Source organism: Cataglyphis hispanica, chromosome 18 (assembly GCF_021464435.1).
Source record: "Cataglyphis hispanica isolate Lineage 1 chromosome 18, ULB_Chis1_1.0, whole genome shotgun sequence".
Taxonomy (NCBI): domain Eukaryota; kingdom Metazoa; phylum Arthropoda; class Insecta; order Hymenoptera; family Formicidae; genus Cataglyphis; species Cataglyphis hispanica.
In genome coordinates, this window is record NC_065971.1 from 2,618,189 (window position 1) to 2,637,804 (window position 19,616).

The 19,616-nt window shown below is 36.7% G+C and overlaps 2 protein-coding genes across 3 annotated transcripts in view; one reads left to right on the forward strand and one right to left on the reverse strand.

Moving 5' to 3' along the window:
- The window catches only part of LOC126856230 (uncharacterized PE-PGRS family protein PE_PGRS46-like), a 131,250-nt gene that overhangs the window by 85,138 nt on the left and 26,496 nt on the right, over positions 1-19,616 (forward strand). The gene's annotated exons all lie outside the window — the stretch shown is intronic.
- Positions 2,821-19,616, reverse strand: part of LOC126856223 (inaD-like protein) — a 92,510-nt gene continuing 75,714 nt past the window's right edge. The window contains exons 22-39 of one of the 2 annotated variants that reach the window (XM_050604521.1): positions 18,912-19,016; positions 18,353-18,478; positions 13,175-13,351; positions 12,281-12,378; positions 11,832-12,033; positions 11,666-11,756; positions 11,145-11,341; positions 10,290-10,384; positions 10,118-10,184; positions 9,245-9,301; positions 9,041-9,142; positions 8,903-8,974; positions 8,632-8,797; positions 8,326-8,480; positions 7,828-7,986; positions 7,529-7,663; positions 7,256-7,429; positions 2,821-7,102 (exon numbers count right to left, since the gene is read on the reverse strand). In XM_050604521.1, the coding sequence (XP_050460478.1) occupies positions 7,259-7,429; positions 7,529-7,663; positions 7,828-7,986; positions 8,326-8,480; positions 8,632-8,797; positions 8,903-8,974; positions 9,041-9,142; positions 9,245-9,301; positions 10,118-10,184; positions 10,290-10,384; positions 11,145-11,341; positions 11,666-11,756; positions 11,832-12,033; positions 12,281-12,378; positions 13,175-13,351; positions 18,353-18,478; positions 18,912-19,016 (2,175 nt within the window). In that variant the 3' untranslated portion in view covers positions 2,821-7,102; positions 7,256-7,258. Of the gene's footprint in view, positions 7,103-7,255; positions 7,430-7,528; positions 7,664-7,827; positions 7,987-8,325; positions 8,481-8,631; positions 8,798-8,902; positions 8,975-9,040; positions 9,145-9,244; positions 9,302-10,117; positions 10,185-10,289; positions 10,385-11,144; positions 11,342-11,665; positions 11,757-11,831; positions 12,034-12,280; positions 12,379-13,174; positions 13,352-18,352; positions 18,479-18,911; positions 19,017-19,616 lie in introns of those variants that run through there. The other variant, XR_007688338.1, reaches the window with a different exon arrangement.

The window sequence follows — 19,616 nt, forward strand, 5'->3', positions numbered from 1 at the left end:
AAATATTTTTCTCTTTTTAAAAAAAAAGTAATATCAATTTAATGATTTCAATTTACGACAATCATCGACGTTGTCAGAAATATATGAAATGAAGAGAGAATATTTCTCTTTTATATTGTTTTGTGAAGAAATATTATTTAGAAATTGGCTTTCTCTCCTCAAAGTTTTTTTTTTTATTTCCAATTATTTTTATGTCAATTTTTCATTCACCGCATTATAATAAGATTCCAAAATTCTGTTCTGATATTTTATAATTTTCGTGACTTTCCTTTTCCTCTCCTCTTGGTTACCATTAGCACCGTTTAACACTTACACAGCTGTAGATAAATACCGCGAAAGAGGGACGTATTATCTTTTTGCAAAGAAATCGTCCGCGTCAAACTGATACATAATGCGAGAACATTTTTATTTCGACTTAGGTTAATTGACAGCAGAATTAATGGCACAGCAGCCTTTCTCACGACTTTCATCTAGTTACATCCGGTATCTAATATCATTCAGTCTAGTTTTATGGAGCAATACGGAATGAATACGCACGATTATCCGGTAAAACGCGTTCATTTTCGTTTCCGGTTTCGGGACGACCGGTTCGTCGACGCGATCGTGGCCCGCGTGAAACGCGGCTTTAAAAAGAAAAAGGTAAAACTGACCGCGAACTATATTCCACGGACCGTTGCTCCTCGCGAACGAGCCCCCCGCCGTCTCCTGCGAAAAAGTGTAAAATAATTAAACCTCTCTCGATTTACAGAGTCACGATGTATCGTTCTGTTCCGGCGCAAATTCGCGAGATTGACGCCTATCACGATTCTACAAACATTATAAATTCGTCGATTATTCCGTTCGAACACATCGCTTTTTTCGGTCAGCCAAGTGGAGTCAATTTCGGATTTGTTGACAAGCCGGAAAGAAAAAATATATAACCGCGCCGCGATGTTTTGTGCGCTTAAAAGTAAAGTCCGATTATTTAGACCGGCATCGAAACAATTTAGAATAAATATTTACGTCGCTCATTTAACGGAACTGCTTCAATTATTCATACCTCATATTTTATCGACGTTGATCGAGGAGAATAATAAGTTCTTCACGGTTAAAAGGAATTGAAAAAAAAAATTGGAAATTGTATTTATCAGATATTGCAACTAAGTCTTAAATCTTAAAAAGAAATGTTATCTTAAACTAGATGCTATTGAGATAGAAGTGTACTTGAAATTATGTTACAAGAGAAAATCAAACGAAACATACAATATATGAAAATAATTACTCGAAAATAGAGAAAGACATAAAGAAAGAAGTAGCCGACTACATCATTTGTATAAATTATCACAATTTAAATATTCAGATTTTAATTGTAAATGGAATATTACAGTTGCAAGCAGTGAAAAGCAGAAACGCAGAATGTACACGTTATAGAATATATCGAGTTAACTGTTGCGAATATCGAAGAGAAGCGTGTCACTTTGAAGTAAAAGCTGGACGTCCAGCGTCGATGGACCACGACAGACAAATCGACACCTACTCGCGCAGGTTTTCCGCCTTTCTCCCCGACAACCGATTGTCAGAGGGACCGGTGAAACTCTCAGGGTCAAGTTCGAATCGCGTTCTTCTTGCTCGCGCGTTCCTCTTCGCGAAAGATTCGAACGAGAACCGTGTCGCTCCATTTCGCTCGCGGGCAAGATGCGCGACCGCATGATTTTCTTGTTCCTTCCATTCATCCTGCATGCCTTCGTGCGGGAAGATCACTATAGCCGCTCGATTAATTTCTCTCGTGATAAAGCAGCATTTAAGCAAAAGTTACAAAACTTTCCCAGTCTCCTAATTTTTATCGTGAAATTTTAACACATTCTATCGACATACACACAACTTTCGGATTATCGATGTATTCGCGAGAGGATGTAAAATCGCCGTATGTTTCACTGACTTACTTTCGCGATCTATAAGCGAAATTGGTCTCGCGCGCGAAAACAACGAAGATATTTAACGAGCATGCGATTGCTACACGAGAGGGGGGGGAGAGGGGGTGTAATCGCTATGTTAATTAATTACGCATTCGTCTAAGCGAGACGAACGTCACGCATGTGGACGCAGGCTCTTTTTCACCATTGCTCTTCTTTTTATTTCGCGAACGCCTTCTAAGTGGACCAAAGAAATCGTTTATCGGCGATGGAAGTGGGTTACGAGCGCGCCGGCTTAGCAAGATGCGCGATTAATTAATCGAAAAAAAAGCGCGTAATGGCACATGCGGCATGCGTATGACGCCGCGAGATTTCGCGTATTGTTCGATTATATTTTATCTCGCATCGACGAAGTGTCGAACGACGCAATGCGTATCGTTTGCGAAATAATTTATTACAAAACAATCCAAAGCGAATTCTCTCCGCATTCATCTCAATTGTTCTCCGAGTGGGTGCGGAATACAATTTCGGCGAATAAAATACAAACAAATCACGTCAAATTATAAATCTATTTTATATTATGTTGAATGTAGAAATTACATTCTTACGCATGTTTTCAATCATTAATTAGATGATGTCTGAAAATATTTGAAGCTAAACGTAATTTTTTTGTACATGCCACGATATATATATATATATATATATATATATATATATATATATATATACATACATACATGTGTGTGTGTGTGTGTAAATAATAATAAATATATATATGCTTCAAAAAAAAAAATTTTGCTAAACATTTTTTTTACAGAAATTGTAATAGGGACATTACTTACCTCTTGCGATTAATATCACTTATATCGCTCACTAAATAATAAGTAAAAGTGGCATCAAGAGATTATTTATGCAATAATAACAAACATTATTTACTACAACGTTGCAATTAATGCTTTTAATAGATCTCGGTGACACTTTATTCTTGTTCTATAATAATCAGTTTCTTCCTTATTCTCAGTAGTGCCGCGCTACGATGATCATGACATTGACTGTAATAATCATAATAACAATAATGAGGATAATAATCATGAGCCGGTGATTGTAAAGTGGCGTCGGCTTAATTTAATTTCGTTTAAGATTCACAGTAAAAGAAAAAGAATACTGAGAATATCTTTTATGTATTCATTTTCTCGCGCAACACATTTAGGTCCCATTCGATCACAATGGGCGGTCTACGAATTATTTTCTTCGCAAGCCATTTTACAATCGCACGCTCGTATATGTAATGTTATCAATAATCGTACAATTATATAATGTATATGCGAACAGAACTGTAACTATGAAGGACTCCCCCTTTCCCCAAATTGTAGTCCGCGTTGAACCGTCTTCAAGTCGAAAGTTGCGTCTTGACGCATAGATACATTATTCGTGATATAATTTGAGGCCAAATTAAATTATACGAAAAATTTAATTTTTATAAAAATTATACAAAATTATGCGGAGAAAATATTTTGAACGTTTTCTCGCAAAGGACAATTAAAGCAGAGTCGCTGGGATTGTTTCAATTATTTCCCACTGACTGAAAACTCACATCGGCAATCGTATAATCGATTTGCTTTTCCCAACAATCCGTGTTTCTGCCGATAGCAAAAGTTTCCCCGTTAGTAACCCTGTATGTTCTGAGAATAGATATTGGATTTCGCGCTGTCAGCAACCTGATACTGAACGTTTTCGAAATAACGATCGAGAAACGCAACTTTGAACTCGATGACAGGATACATACGACGAGATCAGGGATTCTCCGCTATGGATATACAGGACTTCATTCCTTCGCACATTTAACACTAGACGTATTATCCCTAAGGCCTGCCTACAATCCTAAAGATGCGTTGATAGAAATACGAGCGACAATAATTCGCACGATTTTCTGGTGCCAAAAGTTTTATAACATTGTACAGAAATGCGATAATTACTATATTATCGGCTATAAATTCTAATAAATTTAATAAAATTTTGAACTGCGCGAAGAAGCTTCAACGAATCTTTTCTATGTCAACCAAAAAAAGGAATTCTAAATGATAATAAATAATAAATAAAGATAAGTCATGTAATAAATGAAAGCGTATATAAGCTTATGATAATGACAGGATGTCTATCCAAAGCTTGTAAAAACGTTCCCTGAGAATACTCTGATTTTTCAGGTAATTTGTTCAAAATTTCAAGTAAATGGAACTTTTTAAAATGAATATGTGTGTGTGTGTGTGTGTGTGTTTTCGAATGATTTTCACTTATATAAAGAAAAAATAAACCATTTAAATTTTAAATATTAAATTAAAAAATGTATTGAAAAGAAGTAAAGTGACTTTTGTAAGCATTTTTCATTTGCATAATATTTGGATTTTCTATCAATAATTGTAAGAGTTAGAATAAAAAAATGTGTACTCAATATTGTATATTGCTATGACAATGAACATATCAAAAAGAAAGATATATACTTATTTATAATATATAATTCACAACCATTGGACAATTACATTGCCGATGCTTGCAATATAAAAACAAAATGATCAAAGAAAGAATTTTTGAAAAAATTCCCTGAGTTCGAATAAAATTCTATGAGAATTCCCTGATTTTTCAAGATAAAAATAAAATCCCTGAGAATTTCAGATTTTTTAGATTTTTCCAGGAAGTAGACATCCCGAACGAATATATATAAATTAGAAAGTAGTGTAGTTTGAAAAGAGTAAATTAAAAAATCACAATTTTTTTTTATATAAAAGAGAGGAACAAAATAAATATAGAAAGAGAGAAGCAGTTTTGCAAAATTTGCATAAATTAATGTAAAATAAATTTGAAGAAATAAAATAAAAAATCTGCTACACGCATCTTTACTTAATCGAATCTTTCTCATTAGTAATGATCGTTCTCCGCACACCGTTCGCTTCGATTTTCAACGTCATTGTTATATTAAATTTGCTCTATTTTTCTCCGCTGTCTGAAAATTTAAATTTCAGTATATAATAATACATCTTATAATATAGAATAATTAAAATATTCTTCTATATCGTTACAACTCGTTACAATATACTATATACTTTGTAATAATAATAATAATAATAATAATAATAATAATAATAATAATAACCGTAGACAATTTTACTCATTTGATGATGGTACTCATTTTCGAGACATCGGCAGGTTGTCCAAGACAGGATCGTTTTTATTAACATCTCGCTATGATAAACTATGTAAAATTCAAATGCAAAACGTTCGACGAGAACGTGCAATCATTCATGCGATGAGAGATACGAACGACTCGATAAATAAACATATGTTTCGCGATTCCTCTCTATTATAGATTCTATATTATTTATATATATCTCTATATTTTCCGCGTGTATATATATATATATATATATATATATATATATATATATATATATATAGTCATATATATATTTTTTTTCTCTTTGCATTTGTTTTTTCCTCTTGCACGCTTTGAAAATCTCCGTATTAATATATAGTATTTATAAGGACTAGTTATGTACGGTAGATTTAATTTAACTATGTGTACTCAACAAGCCAGTCTAGCTTTGCGACGTGTCGTGATTTGACGGACGTCAGAGCATAAAGAAAAAACGCTTGAACACTCGGAATGATCCGCCATCCGGTTGGTATTGGCAAACGTCCCGCGATTATGTTATTATTATATTTATATCTACGCTATGGCGAGATCACGCGAGAATGATCTCGCACTTATCGCTAATTGTAAGTGATCTCGCTCGACGTTCGACGCGACCGCTCTCTGATTTGTCAGGCTATAAAGGGGAGAAGCTATGCGTTTCCTCTTTTATTACATCTATAAATTTTTTTAGGCGATATATTTTCTATCTTATTGGCGATGAACAATACACGATGTACGAGTCGTCAACGATATCTGCGCGCGAGTTATGTCGAATTTACACGCGAACGTCCTATCGCGTTTAAGACTTAAGAAATCGCGCGGATAGAGTTATTCTAATATACATTTTATGTCACTATATATCGTATCCCATTCTCTATTAGTCTATAAATTAAGCTACATGTTACAAAATTGTTATCTATCTACCGATTTTATTAAACGGACGTGGCCGATCGGTGTATCTTATTCTACGCGAATTTCTTGGATAAATGGGAAAATATTTTTAACAGTGATATATATATTTAAAGTTTCCTCAACACGCGCGTACACTTTTTGACGTAGCTCGTACACCGTGTACCTGTCTTATTAATATTGAAAAAAATATGGTATGCGACAATATGTAACGTTACGTCAGCCATGACAATGGGAACAGCCGTGACGCGAGCGAAAGCGATAATTAAGGCGCGAAACGCCGATCTTCGCGGATGAGACTAGAATCTTATTTAAAAAAAAAAAAAAAGAAAAGAAACATTTCACGGATATATTCGAAAAAACGCTCGCTATAATCGCATCTATTATTTGCTTCCTTAAGTATATAAGTTGTAGTACGAAACATACAAGCGAGTTCGGTTTTGTATGAAGATACAAAGGGAGCGGCGTCGTATTTCTCCCAAGTGAAGAGAATAGATTTGAACGATATTTCCCTTGATATACAGACTCGCCGAGATTATTATCGATTTACACCTGTCCTATGCCATATTCTCCTCGTTATTATCGGTGATAACGTGTTTACCTCGCACTATAAAATTATACATATAATTATTGTGTGTGTGTGTGTGTGTGTGTGTATAAGACGATAAGATGTTATATATCGGAGCTATTACTTGCACGAGTATCGACAGACGGAATCGTTCGTTTACACGAACTCGATTAATTCGCGGAATTTTAATCGGCTATTTGTCAATCGCACGCGACAACTGATTGATTCTCTCTCAGAGTTAGCCACAAAGTTTTCCGTCCGCTCTATCGAAATGATGCACATGTGTTATAAATCGTCGCGTTTTATCTCGTTCTATTTTTCACTTCTCGTGTTGCACGCGAATTCGAACGGCAAGATCGATTGGCGACGCTGGCGACGTGTAACTAACAGAGTGAGTCGCGTGATTTTGCACGAGGCTCTCGTAACAAAGGTACTTATGGTTATTAAGATATATTTTTTTACCTACATATCACACTAGAATCCACGGTGTCTGTAGATGCTTCTTCGTACGTCGGGACACGCGTTGAGAGTTCCGCCCGCAGAACCCTAAAAGATGATTTCACTCGACCTTTATTAACGCTATTATAAACATCGTCATACATTCTTCGAATCAGAAATCGCGTTTACAAAAAAATCAATACATTTAACAGTTTAGGATATAGCTGTTCAATTATCGAAAAAATGACGCGTTAATCTTACCTGTCATTGTTTGGCGGATTTATACCTAGCTAGCTTCAGCTGGAGCGGATTGGATATCTTTAGATGAAAAGCGATATCGTCAAAGGCAACGTCGCGCACATCCAATCCGCTGATCGTTATAAGATGATCGCCCTTACATATCTTGCCGGTTTCGATAGCCTGACCGCCTGGCATCTGGCATCAGAGACAGAAGGTCGGTGTTAAAACGCAACTGATAAGCCGTGATAATGTCGCTTGTACAATGAATAGAATCGGAAACGAGACGATTCTTACCAGCTCCGTCACGTAAGCTCCCTTGCCGCTCCTAAACGCGGCGAAACAGATACCTGCACCTCTACCGCTCTTCTTCTGTATCTCCACCTCGTACTCCTCGGTTGGTTTCTCGTGGCGCAACACCATCATCGTGATCTGCAAGCAGACAAATTGAGAGAACGTCACGATCGATCAATCCAACAAAAACTCGCTAAGAAAATCAGAGCCCGAAATAGTTGACAGCTAATTTTCTCTTTCGCATTTTTCATCTTCATTAAGAGAAGACAATAATGATTCTTAAGAGTACAAGTGTCACGTACAGTCCCGGAAGTAAGCTTCAGCATCGTTTCACGAGCTTTTTGCGACTCTATCTGCTTGAAACTCTCGCTGCCTATACTGAGAATTTGATCGCCGAGTTTCAACCGACCGTCCTTTCCGGCCGCGCCTTCGGGAAATACATCCAGAACAAACACCCCATTCTAGAAAAAAAAAGCATTATGCAAACATTGGCATTGATATCAAATTACTACAATAATTAGTATCAATTTATTGATGTATAAAATCAATACATATTTTTATCAAGACACTTAAGATATCTACAAGATATTATTTTTCACACACATCTAAATATATCTTGCATCATCGATTTTTTTCTCATATAGCCATTGTTTATTTACAATTTAATGCTTAAGTTTCACGATTAAAGAAAATCATATATTAAATTAATTATAATGCGAATTTATATATCATGTTGAAAAAAACACAAAATGTTTAAAAGCAAAATTTTAGATATTTTAAAGATTATCAATTATGCTCACCCAGAGGGTATCAGAACCACCAGCGATGACGATACCTACGACCTGGTCCTTCTCTTTCTGAAACTCTATCGTCACTTCCTGACCGACCGGTATCTGACAGGTCTTCGGATCCAATCGGACTTTCTCAGCTTCCGCCGATTTCTCAGCTTCTTTGGCTGATATTATAGTAACAAGTAATAAAATGAAATATAAAAACAGCTCATAATCTTATAAACGAAATGCAAATACGTGCGTGTGTGCAATTAGTGACAGTTTCCGTATAAATGTCAAAAATAAAAATTTAATATATCACTTAATCAAACTCACCTGGTGTACTCTTTTGTGGCGTTTTCTGCGCAACATCACCAGCTTCACTTCCAAGTTTAGTTTTATCTTTCTCCTTCTCTTTCTGATCCTCTTCTACTTTATTCTCGTTAGGATTACAAACCGTCAGCACAACGACGCCCTGCGCTTTCTTCAATAACTCCGTGGCCTAAAGAAACAAAAAGAAAATCGATAGAATAAGCATACAGTTTAAATATTTAAACTAGCCAGATCAAACAATTCTTTGCTTGAAGGAGAGAAAGAAAATACGAACCTCGTCGTACGTGCGCCCTATTAAACTATCCAAATTAACGGCCAGGATCATGTCGCCCATTTTCAATCCAGCCTGTAATATTATAAAGAATTTCGGATTAAAATGGAACTCCCGAGACTCGTACAAGCGAGAAATTACCTGTTCTGCGGCACTACCATCTTGAATATCAGACACGAAGATACCCTGACCTACTGCCAAGTGTTTCCCTTCGATGATCATTATGCCTAGACCGTACGGACTCTATGAACGAGTTACAGTGGACGGTTAGTATTAAAAAAATATTGATACGTCAAATGAAATATTGGATCATGCAATCAGCTTTGCGTAATTATAAATACTTGCCTTTTTTATTTGTACCTCGCGGACTCCCTTGTACTTACTGAAGGCTGAAGCAAAGTTCTGAAATGTAATAGATCAGTTGTCAGTTGATGGCAATATGATATGCATTTACGTCGCATGCATTATCGTAGTTGCATCGCTCGCGACATGCCCTATATATAGAAATTATGCGAGCCAAACGATGTTGTGGTAATCAAGTGCAGATGAATTCATGTTAGATCGAAGTAATAGATATCGTATATCGGCATATTTTCACGATCTTGCTGCTTTGAGAAATCGGTGAAAGCTAATAACGATATGAATATCTGTCATAATAAGTACCTAGTGTCATATAAACATATCTCGATGCGAAAGTCAAATATATCGCGGTAGGAAAGTTTCGAAATTTTTAAAAAGATTGCCAATGATTTCTTCGACATGGATTTCTTCGTAATCAAAGTTTCTATAATAATTGTTTTTCCCGCGTAAAGAATCACAAAAAAAGCAAAAAAAAATTTTTTTTAATGTCAAACTTTTTCTTGAGTCTTTCGCGAAGAATTTACATCAATCGTGATTTATCAAATATCTCGTAGTGTATAAAAATATAAATGTATATAAATACATGGATGTTAAATTGATTTGAGTTTTTATAGCAACAACATCGTTATTTAAAAATGTCACTGACTAGAGATTAGATCACATCGATCATTGGCATTTACTGAGATAATTATGCAACATTCGTAGAGGATATCTAATTGCGCGATGAACCGTAGATTGTATTACGCGACATTAATCGCTTCTCGACGACTCTCGTTATTCTACGAAAATTGCAACCGGTCTTGCACTATCTCGAGGAAGATTGTCAAGATAAAAGATAAACGACGCAAACAAACTTACGTCATCCAAGGTTGGTGGAAATTGAACTATCGGCTTTACGGCGATGTCATCGACAGCCTTCGATCTTCTGCAACCGGGACAGGCGAAATCCGTTTATAGTTTTAATGAATTTTGTTATACATGTCGTCTACGTCACGTGTTATACATCACGGAAAAAGCTCTTATGTCTCACCGATAAACGATGATCTTGAAGCGATTGCCGGGTATGCCTTTGATGAGAGCGGACGCGTTCAAATGACACCGTCCTTGCAACACGCAACCGTTCACCTAAATGGAATGGAAAGTAAAGCTTTTTTTTTTTATTTTCATCATTTATCGTCATGTTATCGACACGCGAGACGAGATGAAGCTTGTTGCAAAACATGTCATAACAATTTGCGGAATTGACAAAAACATGTAAAGTTTTTTCAATTATTCTATTTGAACAATAAAGAGAAATGTAAAATGAAGTTAATAAGATATAATAAAATTACACATTTTCGACTACGGATTCTTTTGTATTTCTCGTGTTCTTTTTTTAATTTATTGAATTTTTTGAATTAAAAATTATTGACGTTTCGACATTTTCATATTAAACATATTAAACATTTTCGTTAAAGAGATTTATTTTAAAAAATCAATAAATTAAAACAAAAACAAAATAAAAAATATATATATATAATTAAAATATATTTAATTAATTAAAATATTGAGAATTTTCTCCATATATATATATATATTTGGAAAAAATTATCAATATTTTAATTAATTTTAATTAAATGCCAAATTTAGTCTTTTTCTATATCTTAATTATTTTATTTAAAATATATCTCTACATTACTTTAAACTTACTTTAGCCTCATTTACTTGCTTTAAACTCAATATTTGTATGTTAGTAATGTTGTTTTATACAGACAAATTAAACAACTCATAAAATAAACAAAAAAAGTTAAACAACCTGACGAAGTAATCACCGTGTCATATGGAGAACTGCGGCCGTAAATGGCGAGTCGTAAAAATCGGAAGACAAGAATAAGAGATATATTACCTCCAATATCTCGTCGCCGATGAGAAGCCCGCCGTTTTTATAAGCCGCACCCTTCGGATTGAGGCCGCAAATAAACACCGCCATTCGGTTTCTGTCCTTATGTCCTGCCAAGGAAATACCCAATCCCCGTCTATCCTTCTCGAGAACAACCATCAGCACTTGATGTCCGAGATGCTGATATTTCTTCTGTATTTTGTCTGCAAAATTAAAAAAAAAAAAAAAACATTTTCAATATACATACATTAATCGACCAATATAAATCCATCCGATGCATGCTTGTCAGATTTCGTGTGCTTGCGAATTAAAATTATCTCTTTCACAGTGTGTAGATGAATAATCGGAGATGCAATAAAATTGAATTTTGCATATCAGCGACCGCCACGCAACCAATGATGCGATCGTACAGAATGAATATTGATTTCGTACGTGACGCAAATAGTATATAAATATCACAATTCTCTCAATTGTTTCCCCAATCGCGGTTTTCTCGATGTGTTACGTTTATCACAAATCGCACTCACTGCTCGTATAACCGAACTCGTCCTCTTCTTCCGGATCCGCCTCGATTTCCGCCTTCGTACGCTTCACGTTTCCGGCGCTTTTCCTCGAGATCTAAGTCAAGCCATTTTTATAGCATGTTACATCATCGTCCTTGCGAATCGAGAGGCTATCGGTACGTTCGTTTACCTCGACGCCGCTCTTCGTGTAGACGTTGCCCTCCAGCATGCGAGTATCCTCCTCGTCGTCCGAGCTTTCGTCCGAGGAATACTTGGCCTTCGAAGCGGGTTCAGCGATGTGGTCTTCACGTTCCTCACTGACTTCGCGAAGGATACCCGGATTCACCGGAGGCGAAGGGGCTGTTTTTCGAATTGACTTCTTCATGGAGGATCTGAGATACGATAAAAGATACGCGTTTTTTGATTCGCAAAAGTCAGAAGAAAATTTTAAATTGATTTTTTGGTCATGCGAGAAATGGAAAAGACGACGACGCTATTCCTGTGACCTTTTAACGAACATCAGGATTCAGTAAATTTCCATTAAAAGTTTCTCTTACTCCACAGCATTTATTTATAATGATAGTTTTCTAAAGATCTCAGATAAAAGCGAAAAAAGATAAAACCTTCTTACAGTCATACCTTCGTGAGCTGGAAGCTGAGCCATCTGAACTTTTCGAACTTAGTCTTTGGGAATCTCCGCGCGAGCTGCTTTGAGTGTCGCCGTCCTCAAGTCCTGGCTATGCAACAAATAGACATTTTGAAAAAACGGAGAAATTTCCATATTAAAATAAAAATATTATAAGGTAAAATATTATAAGATTCTCGCAAAGAAGACATTAACAGTAACAATTTAATCCCTTTAAGATATTAGACGCAAATATATCAAAGGACATAAATTATGTTTATGAAATAAACGCTGGCAAACCGCATGGATTAATTACTAAATTGAATTTTAAAGCTCACACACATAATAAGTATGCGATTATTGTCATAACCGTATACCTGAATTTATTAAATTGTGATAAAAATATTTTGCCGTTGTGGAAAAAGAAAACTACACTCCGCTGATTCAATTAAAGAAATTAATTAGCGCGGAACTTTGCAAGTTTTCTCCCGCCACGTGAAACTCCCTCCACCTCCCCTCCATCCCAGTCTTTTCCCATTTACCAATTAGTGCAGCAATTGTATTTGTCTCTCATGCTTGATGCATTCGCGGGAAGCAGATTGAAGGAACGAATTGTGCGACGCAAATTGCATTTTTTTGTATTGATCGGAACGGATATTTGCTATATATTGTTGTAATCGATTGTTCAACATTTATACAAAATATAATAACGAAGACAGTCATCCCCTCCCCCCCCCCTTTCCCTTTCTATTAAAAATTGCATCTTTTAATTATTACTTAATGCATCAATAATACCTCGATTTATTTGCATATAATTATAATGACGATGAATATTATTATTGTTTACGCGATCAAATTCGAAGATTAGAAATTCGAATCGAGATGATATCACATATGAGAAAATCGACCTGTATCACTTCTGGTGTGATGGATCTCGCTGGCGAAACTGGCGGTGGTTTACGGCGAAAGGAGGCCGTTGGCGTTCCAGGACTGATGCCGGAAGACGGCGACGTATGACTCTTGACAGTCTGCCTCCGGGCTTTGGTATCTCTCTCCTCTTGGACGGCGCTACCGTGCTCTGGGCTCTGCAACAATTTCAAGATTCTCTGTTCCGCACGGAAATCCTTGGACGTATACACGCAAACCAGCTTAAATTCGTCCCAATTTAATGTTACCTTCAGTAACGGTTAAACTTTATTTATTACGTTCCACTTCCGATATTGATACTACATGTAAAATGATATTAATACAAAATAAAATACAAAATTGAAATATGTTTTTCGAAGAGTTAAATGCAATTAATTTTACTCATCGAACAAATACAATAATAATAAAATGTGAAACGACCATACACACACACACACGAAATCTATATTTAAATTTATATATAATATTATACGGAATTTTCGTTTAAAATTTCAATTGTAAAATAGGACACACAAGCTAGACGATATTAAGCAGTTTACGAGCTATTATATTCTAGGATAGCGCCGATAGCTCGGTGTAGAAAGACTTTTATGGCGACGGGGAATTTTTTTTAATGAAAAAAGAGAGAGAAAGCTGGAGAAGTAGAGAAGAGACAATATATGATGCGGATAGTCTTCCCACACGCACACAGAATTGTTTCGAAAATCTATACTTATTTTAGCAGCGACGTAAACTACTAAACTGCGCAGAGCGTCCGGATAAACCAGTCAGAATGAATTAGTACAACGGAAATATTTGCTGAATGTCTTGAATTGTTGCCAAAGTAACTGCAATTGAGTGGGATTAATTCCGTAACGCGTAAAATGGACCAGCGACGTGTATTTCAAAGATTCTTTCGATCTCTTCTTCTATACTCTTCTCTCTGTTTTTTTAGGAGTATATAATCAAAGTAGGAAATCAATCATTTCGAAACGGATACGATTTTGTTTTAAACAATATAAACAATTATAGAATATTGTACTGATAAAACGCTGTACGACACTGTTGTAAGATTAATATTTTGTAAGATAAACATCTGTGAGATATCGAATAAAAATTATTTATATGTCTTTTATATATATATATATATATATATATATATATATATATATATATATGTATAATTTTTTTATATACGTGTATACTTTTCGAAATAATCGATTAAATATGCGAACGAGGCTCTTGCTGCACATTCACGGGATTAATATAGAAGAGGCGGGAAAAATTGTTTCTGTTTTGGATAAATTTTTGATGAACTCTTTTAATGTAAATTAGATTAAATCAAACAACGTAGTGAATTTTTATCGGGCATGTAAAAATATATCGACGATATCCATCTGTTAAATGATGCAACACGTATTCGTTTTTTCATAACGATGTAAATATTGTAATTCAGTCACACAACTGTTTGCTGATTAATTTCCTTCTCGTGTTGTTTCAGATTAAACATACGCTATTAAAAAACACTCTATACGATCACGTGGCCATAATTGAAGCCAAATACAGCAATACGTGAGCGATCAGATCAAAACTTAAATTGAGTAACCTTAACTCTCGTCAGATCACGCGCACAACGCGAAACATTATTAATTTCGAAATTCTCTTGTTGCTCTTTACAGTTTAATCAATCAAAAATATATCTGATGTATACAAAATACATCTGCTCGCGTGACAGCTTCCTGGTATTACTTAACATTTAATCCCAAAGATCTTCCAACAGCACGCCCGTGTTTCTATATCGTAAACCAAAATAACTTCTGTTTACGATACGATTTACAGTTCGAGGAAGAGAACACACAAACTCGAACGAACGCACAAATGTCGATATGATGCACCAGTTGCGCGTCGCGCGAACCCACGCAAAGGTGCGCCGACGAGAGTTAAGAGATCATATTTGATGATGAAAAAAAAAAAAAAATTGAAACGATGAGATTTCGATACGCTTTTCCGCGTGATAACGTACGACGGAAGTGACGCATTTGCGTCCAAAGAATCGGTGCATCGCGTCACCCCGTGACAATCCGAGCCGAGTGACATCGGATGAACACCACCGTCGATCGGGTCGGTTTCGTGCACGAAACTAAAGTTCTTGCATGCTAGCGATGACGGGAACGGAGAACGGGGGATGGTTGTTCATATGGCACGGGGGCGCATCGGTATATCCGAGAGGTGGGAGGAGGGAGGGAGAGAGGAGAGGAGGCAAGGTGAGGCCGTCGATGGTCCATGGTGTCGATGATGAGCGCGCTCGGTCGCAACGAGACCACTCTTTTCCGGCGAACCGCATCAACCTCCAGACTCTGACTCTGGCGAGCGCAACCTTTTTTCTCCCCGCTTGTATCTCTATCCCCGTATCCCCATAAAGGTGCGTTCAGTTGAAAAATTGAAAAGAGTTTGTATTCATTTTGGCTAGTAAATCTGTCAAAATACATCGACAAATACAGGAGGCATGATGTGGTGAAAGATTCGCGCGAATCATCCAATTAATATTGTCATCTCGACGTTATATATTATATACGATTAATTCAACAACAGTATTTTTTGTGCGCGCAACTTTTGTAAATTTTTAAATAAATGGCGGTTTTATAAATTTTAGAATAAATGGCGTAATTTTTTGGAATGATGCGATTGTCATCGATAATACATATGACATTAAATTTATTCGGTTATTCAAATTAATCGATGACGAACAGAACACTTTCGTCTTGTGATGTAATCGATGGTACGCCGACATTGTCTGAACGCGTCTTTACACTATCATCTTCCCACCTCTCATCTCTCCTCACTTTACATATCTCCATCATCGCGCCTCTCTCTCTCTTTCTCTCTCTCATACACACACACACACACTCTGCCCCTCACCATCCCTCATCATGAAGATTTATTGGAAAGTTCGACCCCGGTGCATCGTACGCGTACAAGAGCTGTTACCGATAATGGCTCTTTCCATATTCTCTCTCTTTCTTTCTCTCACTATTCATCTATCTCCCTCACTTTTTCCTTTGTCCTCTCATTCCATCTCATTCTTTTACGCTTTCACCTTGCGCTTCTTCTCTTTCTTCTATTCACCAACTCTGTCGTCCACGAGCGTGTATATATCTCGACATCGCCATTCTGCTTGCATCGACAGTTTCGAGGGAATGCGCTCGAGTGAAATTACAGGAAGTTGATGTCGCTTTCAGAGAACGGCCAATTGTAGCCAAGCCAACTGCTACGACAAACAAGTGTCGTCACGGTTGACACCTACGTCGAAGCGACATTTAATAGTACGAATCAAGAAGAAATGTTATCCGGCCGTTTCATTTCAAGCTAACTTTGAAGCATCGAAAAAAAAAAAAATAGGTCGTGCGCTCTTCAGTAGAGCCGAAAATAACGCGGCTGCTGATCGAGACCATCCACGAGCAGAAAATTATACGACTCATCAATTCGCTGCCGAACGTATGTATTGAATGCTCGCGAATTTTTAATTCTGGGAAACTCTGTCTATACTACCATGCACAAAAGTCGTTAAAGTCAAAACGGATACAAAATAAATAAATTTCACCGAGATTCGAGAGATTACGAGCTCAAGAGAACTCTTCGAGCACGCTACGATTTTATCGTCCACCGCGAGAGTGAAATCTCGCGCGTCTCGCATCTATGCGACTATACGACAGAGTATAACGTAATACGCAATAACAAAATACACGTGACACAATCGGAAAACGGTGATGATATTAAATTTATATCGACGTCATATAACTTCACGTTACTTCGAGCTTGGGATTCGATATAAAAGATATGGAGAACTTTCTTCTCGACGAGACTTTCCTCTCGAGCTGTGCGTGCGTTTCAGCAAGCTTGATGTAAACATCCGCGATTGACTGGATAAAACTCGCGCAGAAGGATAATAAAAGTCGAGAGAATTGTTTGCGTTGCGTTCACCAGTTGCCAAGTTTCCCGTGTCTCTACCTTATCGCTGCACCACTTGCATCTCAACTACCGCCTGCATCCAATTTCGCCTAATGCGTCTATCGGTTTAGGAGCAGAACGGCCGATGCGATTCGGTGACATTATATAGTTCAATTTCGTCCTCCATGAGACTACGGTAACGTACCGGAATCGATCGTTTATGCAAGGTTAATTGCAAGGCGAAACTTTGGTACTTGCGAATTGAGTTAACTCAATAGTGCGCAGAGAGAAAGAGAGAGAGAGAGAGAGAGAGAGAGAGAGATTTATAATGACCTCGTTTAAAGCGTAGAAATGTGACTTTTTATTCGCGCATGTCATTAAACGTGAGCAGAATGTTATGTATAATAATTAATATAAGTTAAAGTGTACGAAATATTAGTTATAAATTTTGTTAGATTACAGAAGTTTGTTTAAATTTGCATATTCAAACTTTTGATACATCAAAAGTAAAACACTGTAATACTTGTTACAAGAACTTTCAAGGGAAATTTGATTGAATGTAAATTAATTCGGTAAGTAATCATTTTTATCACTTATTGTCGATTAATATTAAATTTTAACATGTTCTTTGATTGATGGGAAATATTAATTCTATTTCTCTCAAGAAAATACACATGCATCGACCGTTGATTTTGAATTACTCTTGCGGATTACGAAGCATAAAAAAACAAAAGATTAGATGAAAAATTGCAAACTATAAAAAAAACGACGTGTAAATGTACAATAGTTGCTTGAATAAAGCAATGTCATAAATTTCAACGGCCGTAAAGGATTTACGCTGCGCGCTGTGAATTTATTTCCCTCGGGAATTAGATATAGTAGATATTTTTTCGCGGGCCAGAATAAAGCTCACGATTAGTTTTAATAGATATATAATTGGGCGGTGAATTTTAAAAGAATTTATTTCCGTTAGTCGTTTTTCTCTCTAAGAATTCTCTCGCGATTTATGCTGCTTTCAAAATTAAATTTGTTATTCTTACGACATTTTAACAATCAAGTGCAACGGAAAATACGAAACACAATAGGAAATATTTGTATATATAATGGAATGCGTGGTTATAAAGAACAGCGTTTTCTTCGTCTCGCGACCAGTTAGTTTTGGTCGAAGGTGGATTCTCGGACGAAGCGAGAGAAAATATATTCGATATTCCTGGTCGCGATCAAGATCTCACCAGGTGCACCAAGGACTGAACGACGAGGCAGACAGGATTTCCGGCGGCTTGTATAACTTCCACCGCACGCTCGTGCGTACTGTGCCGCAGATCCACACCGTCCACCTCAATTATCCTATCTCCGATCTGAAAGCACGCATGTGAGAGGGCAAATTAAATCCGAGCGCGGCCAATCTCACGGCACACAAACAAAATGATTGTTGAATTTTAATACCGCTTAATTTGCGAAGGAAGGAACGCGATATAAATAATGCGCCCTAATAATTATACAAATATAAAATAAATAATAAATTAGAACATTATTGTGATAATTTATAAATTAAAGTTACAATCTCGTTTAGCTTTCGTTGATAAAAAAACACGCGCATTTTACATACACAAATATATATATATATATTGTCAACGTGATAAAATTTCAAATGTCACGAAATGTCACGAAAACCGCAATTTACGCTCTTTCTCGCTTTATTGTATTTTTCTGATCTTATAATCGCCCGGAGGGAAAAATATGATTTTCGCGATTGACGGCAAAGTGTATTGCGAAGAAAAATCGCGTTACCTTGAGACCGCCGGTTCTACCGGCTGGGCTATTCGGCAGCACATTCTTGATGAATATCCCGGAGATATTCTGGGATTTACTGGAGCTACCGTTGTGCAGGTCAACCTGAAACGAGAAATCGATCATCGTTTACTTAATGTCCCCCTAAACGGAGCGCAATCAACGCAGCACCGTGATTGGTCGATTCACGCGGATTAAGCGTAGTTAAATTTAATCAGGGTCTGCTCTGTGCGAGCGTCATGCTGGTCTCCGACTTCGTTAACTCTGGGAACCGCGTCATCGGCGAGCACCGAGATATTTGAGGCAGAAGCCCTCGTGATTTCCGATCCGACATCCTTCCCGTTCCAATTTCCCCCGGTCGTTTATTTTCATTGCTTTATCGCCGCATCGTCAACAAGTGTTAATCGAATTAAATCAATTATTCGACACCACAATTCAGCGGACATGTCGGATAATCGATTGCATTCCCCGCCGAGTAGAGAAACACACGTATCGATATTTAATTAGCAGCGAGTTATATCCTGCGTTTGTTGCATTATCTATGAATTATAATTGCGTGTGCATAATATCAGTTATTTGTATCTAGAGGGGGAAAATAACGATTTAATTGCATACAGAGTTGCATTATCCAAAATCCAAATAATGCGCGATATTCCGATGGCTTGTTTGAAATGTTATTCCAAGGAGCTTTCAAGGTAACGGTAG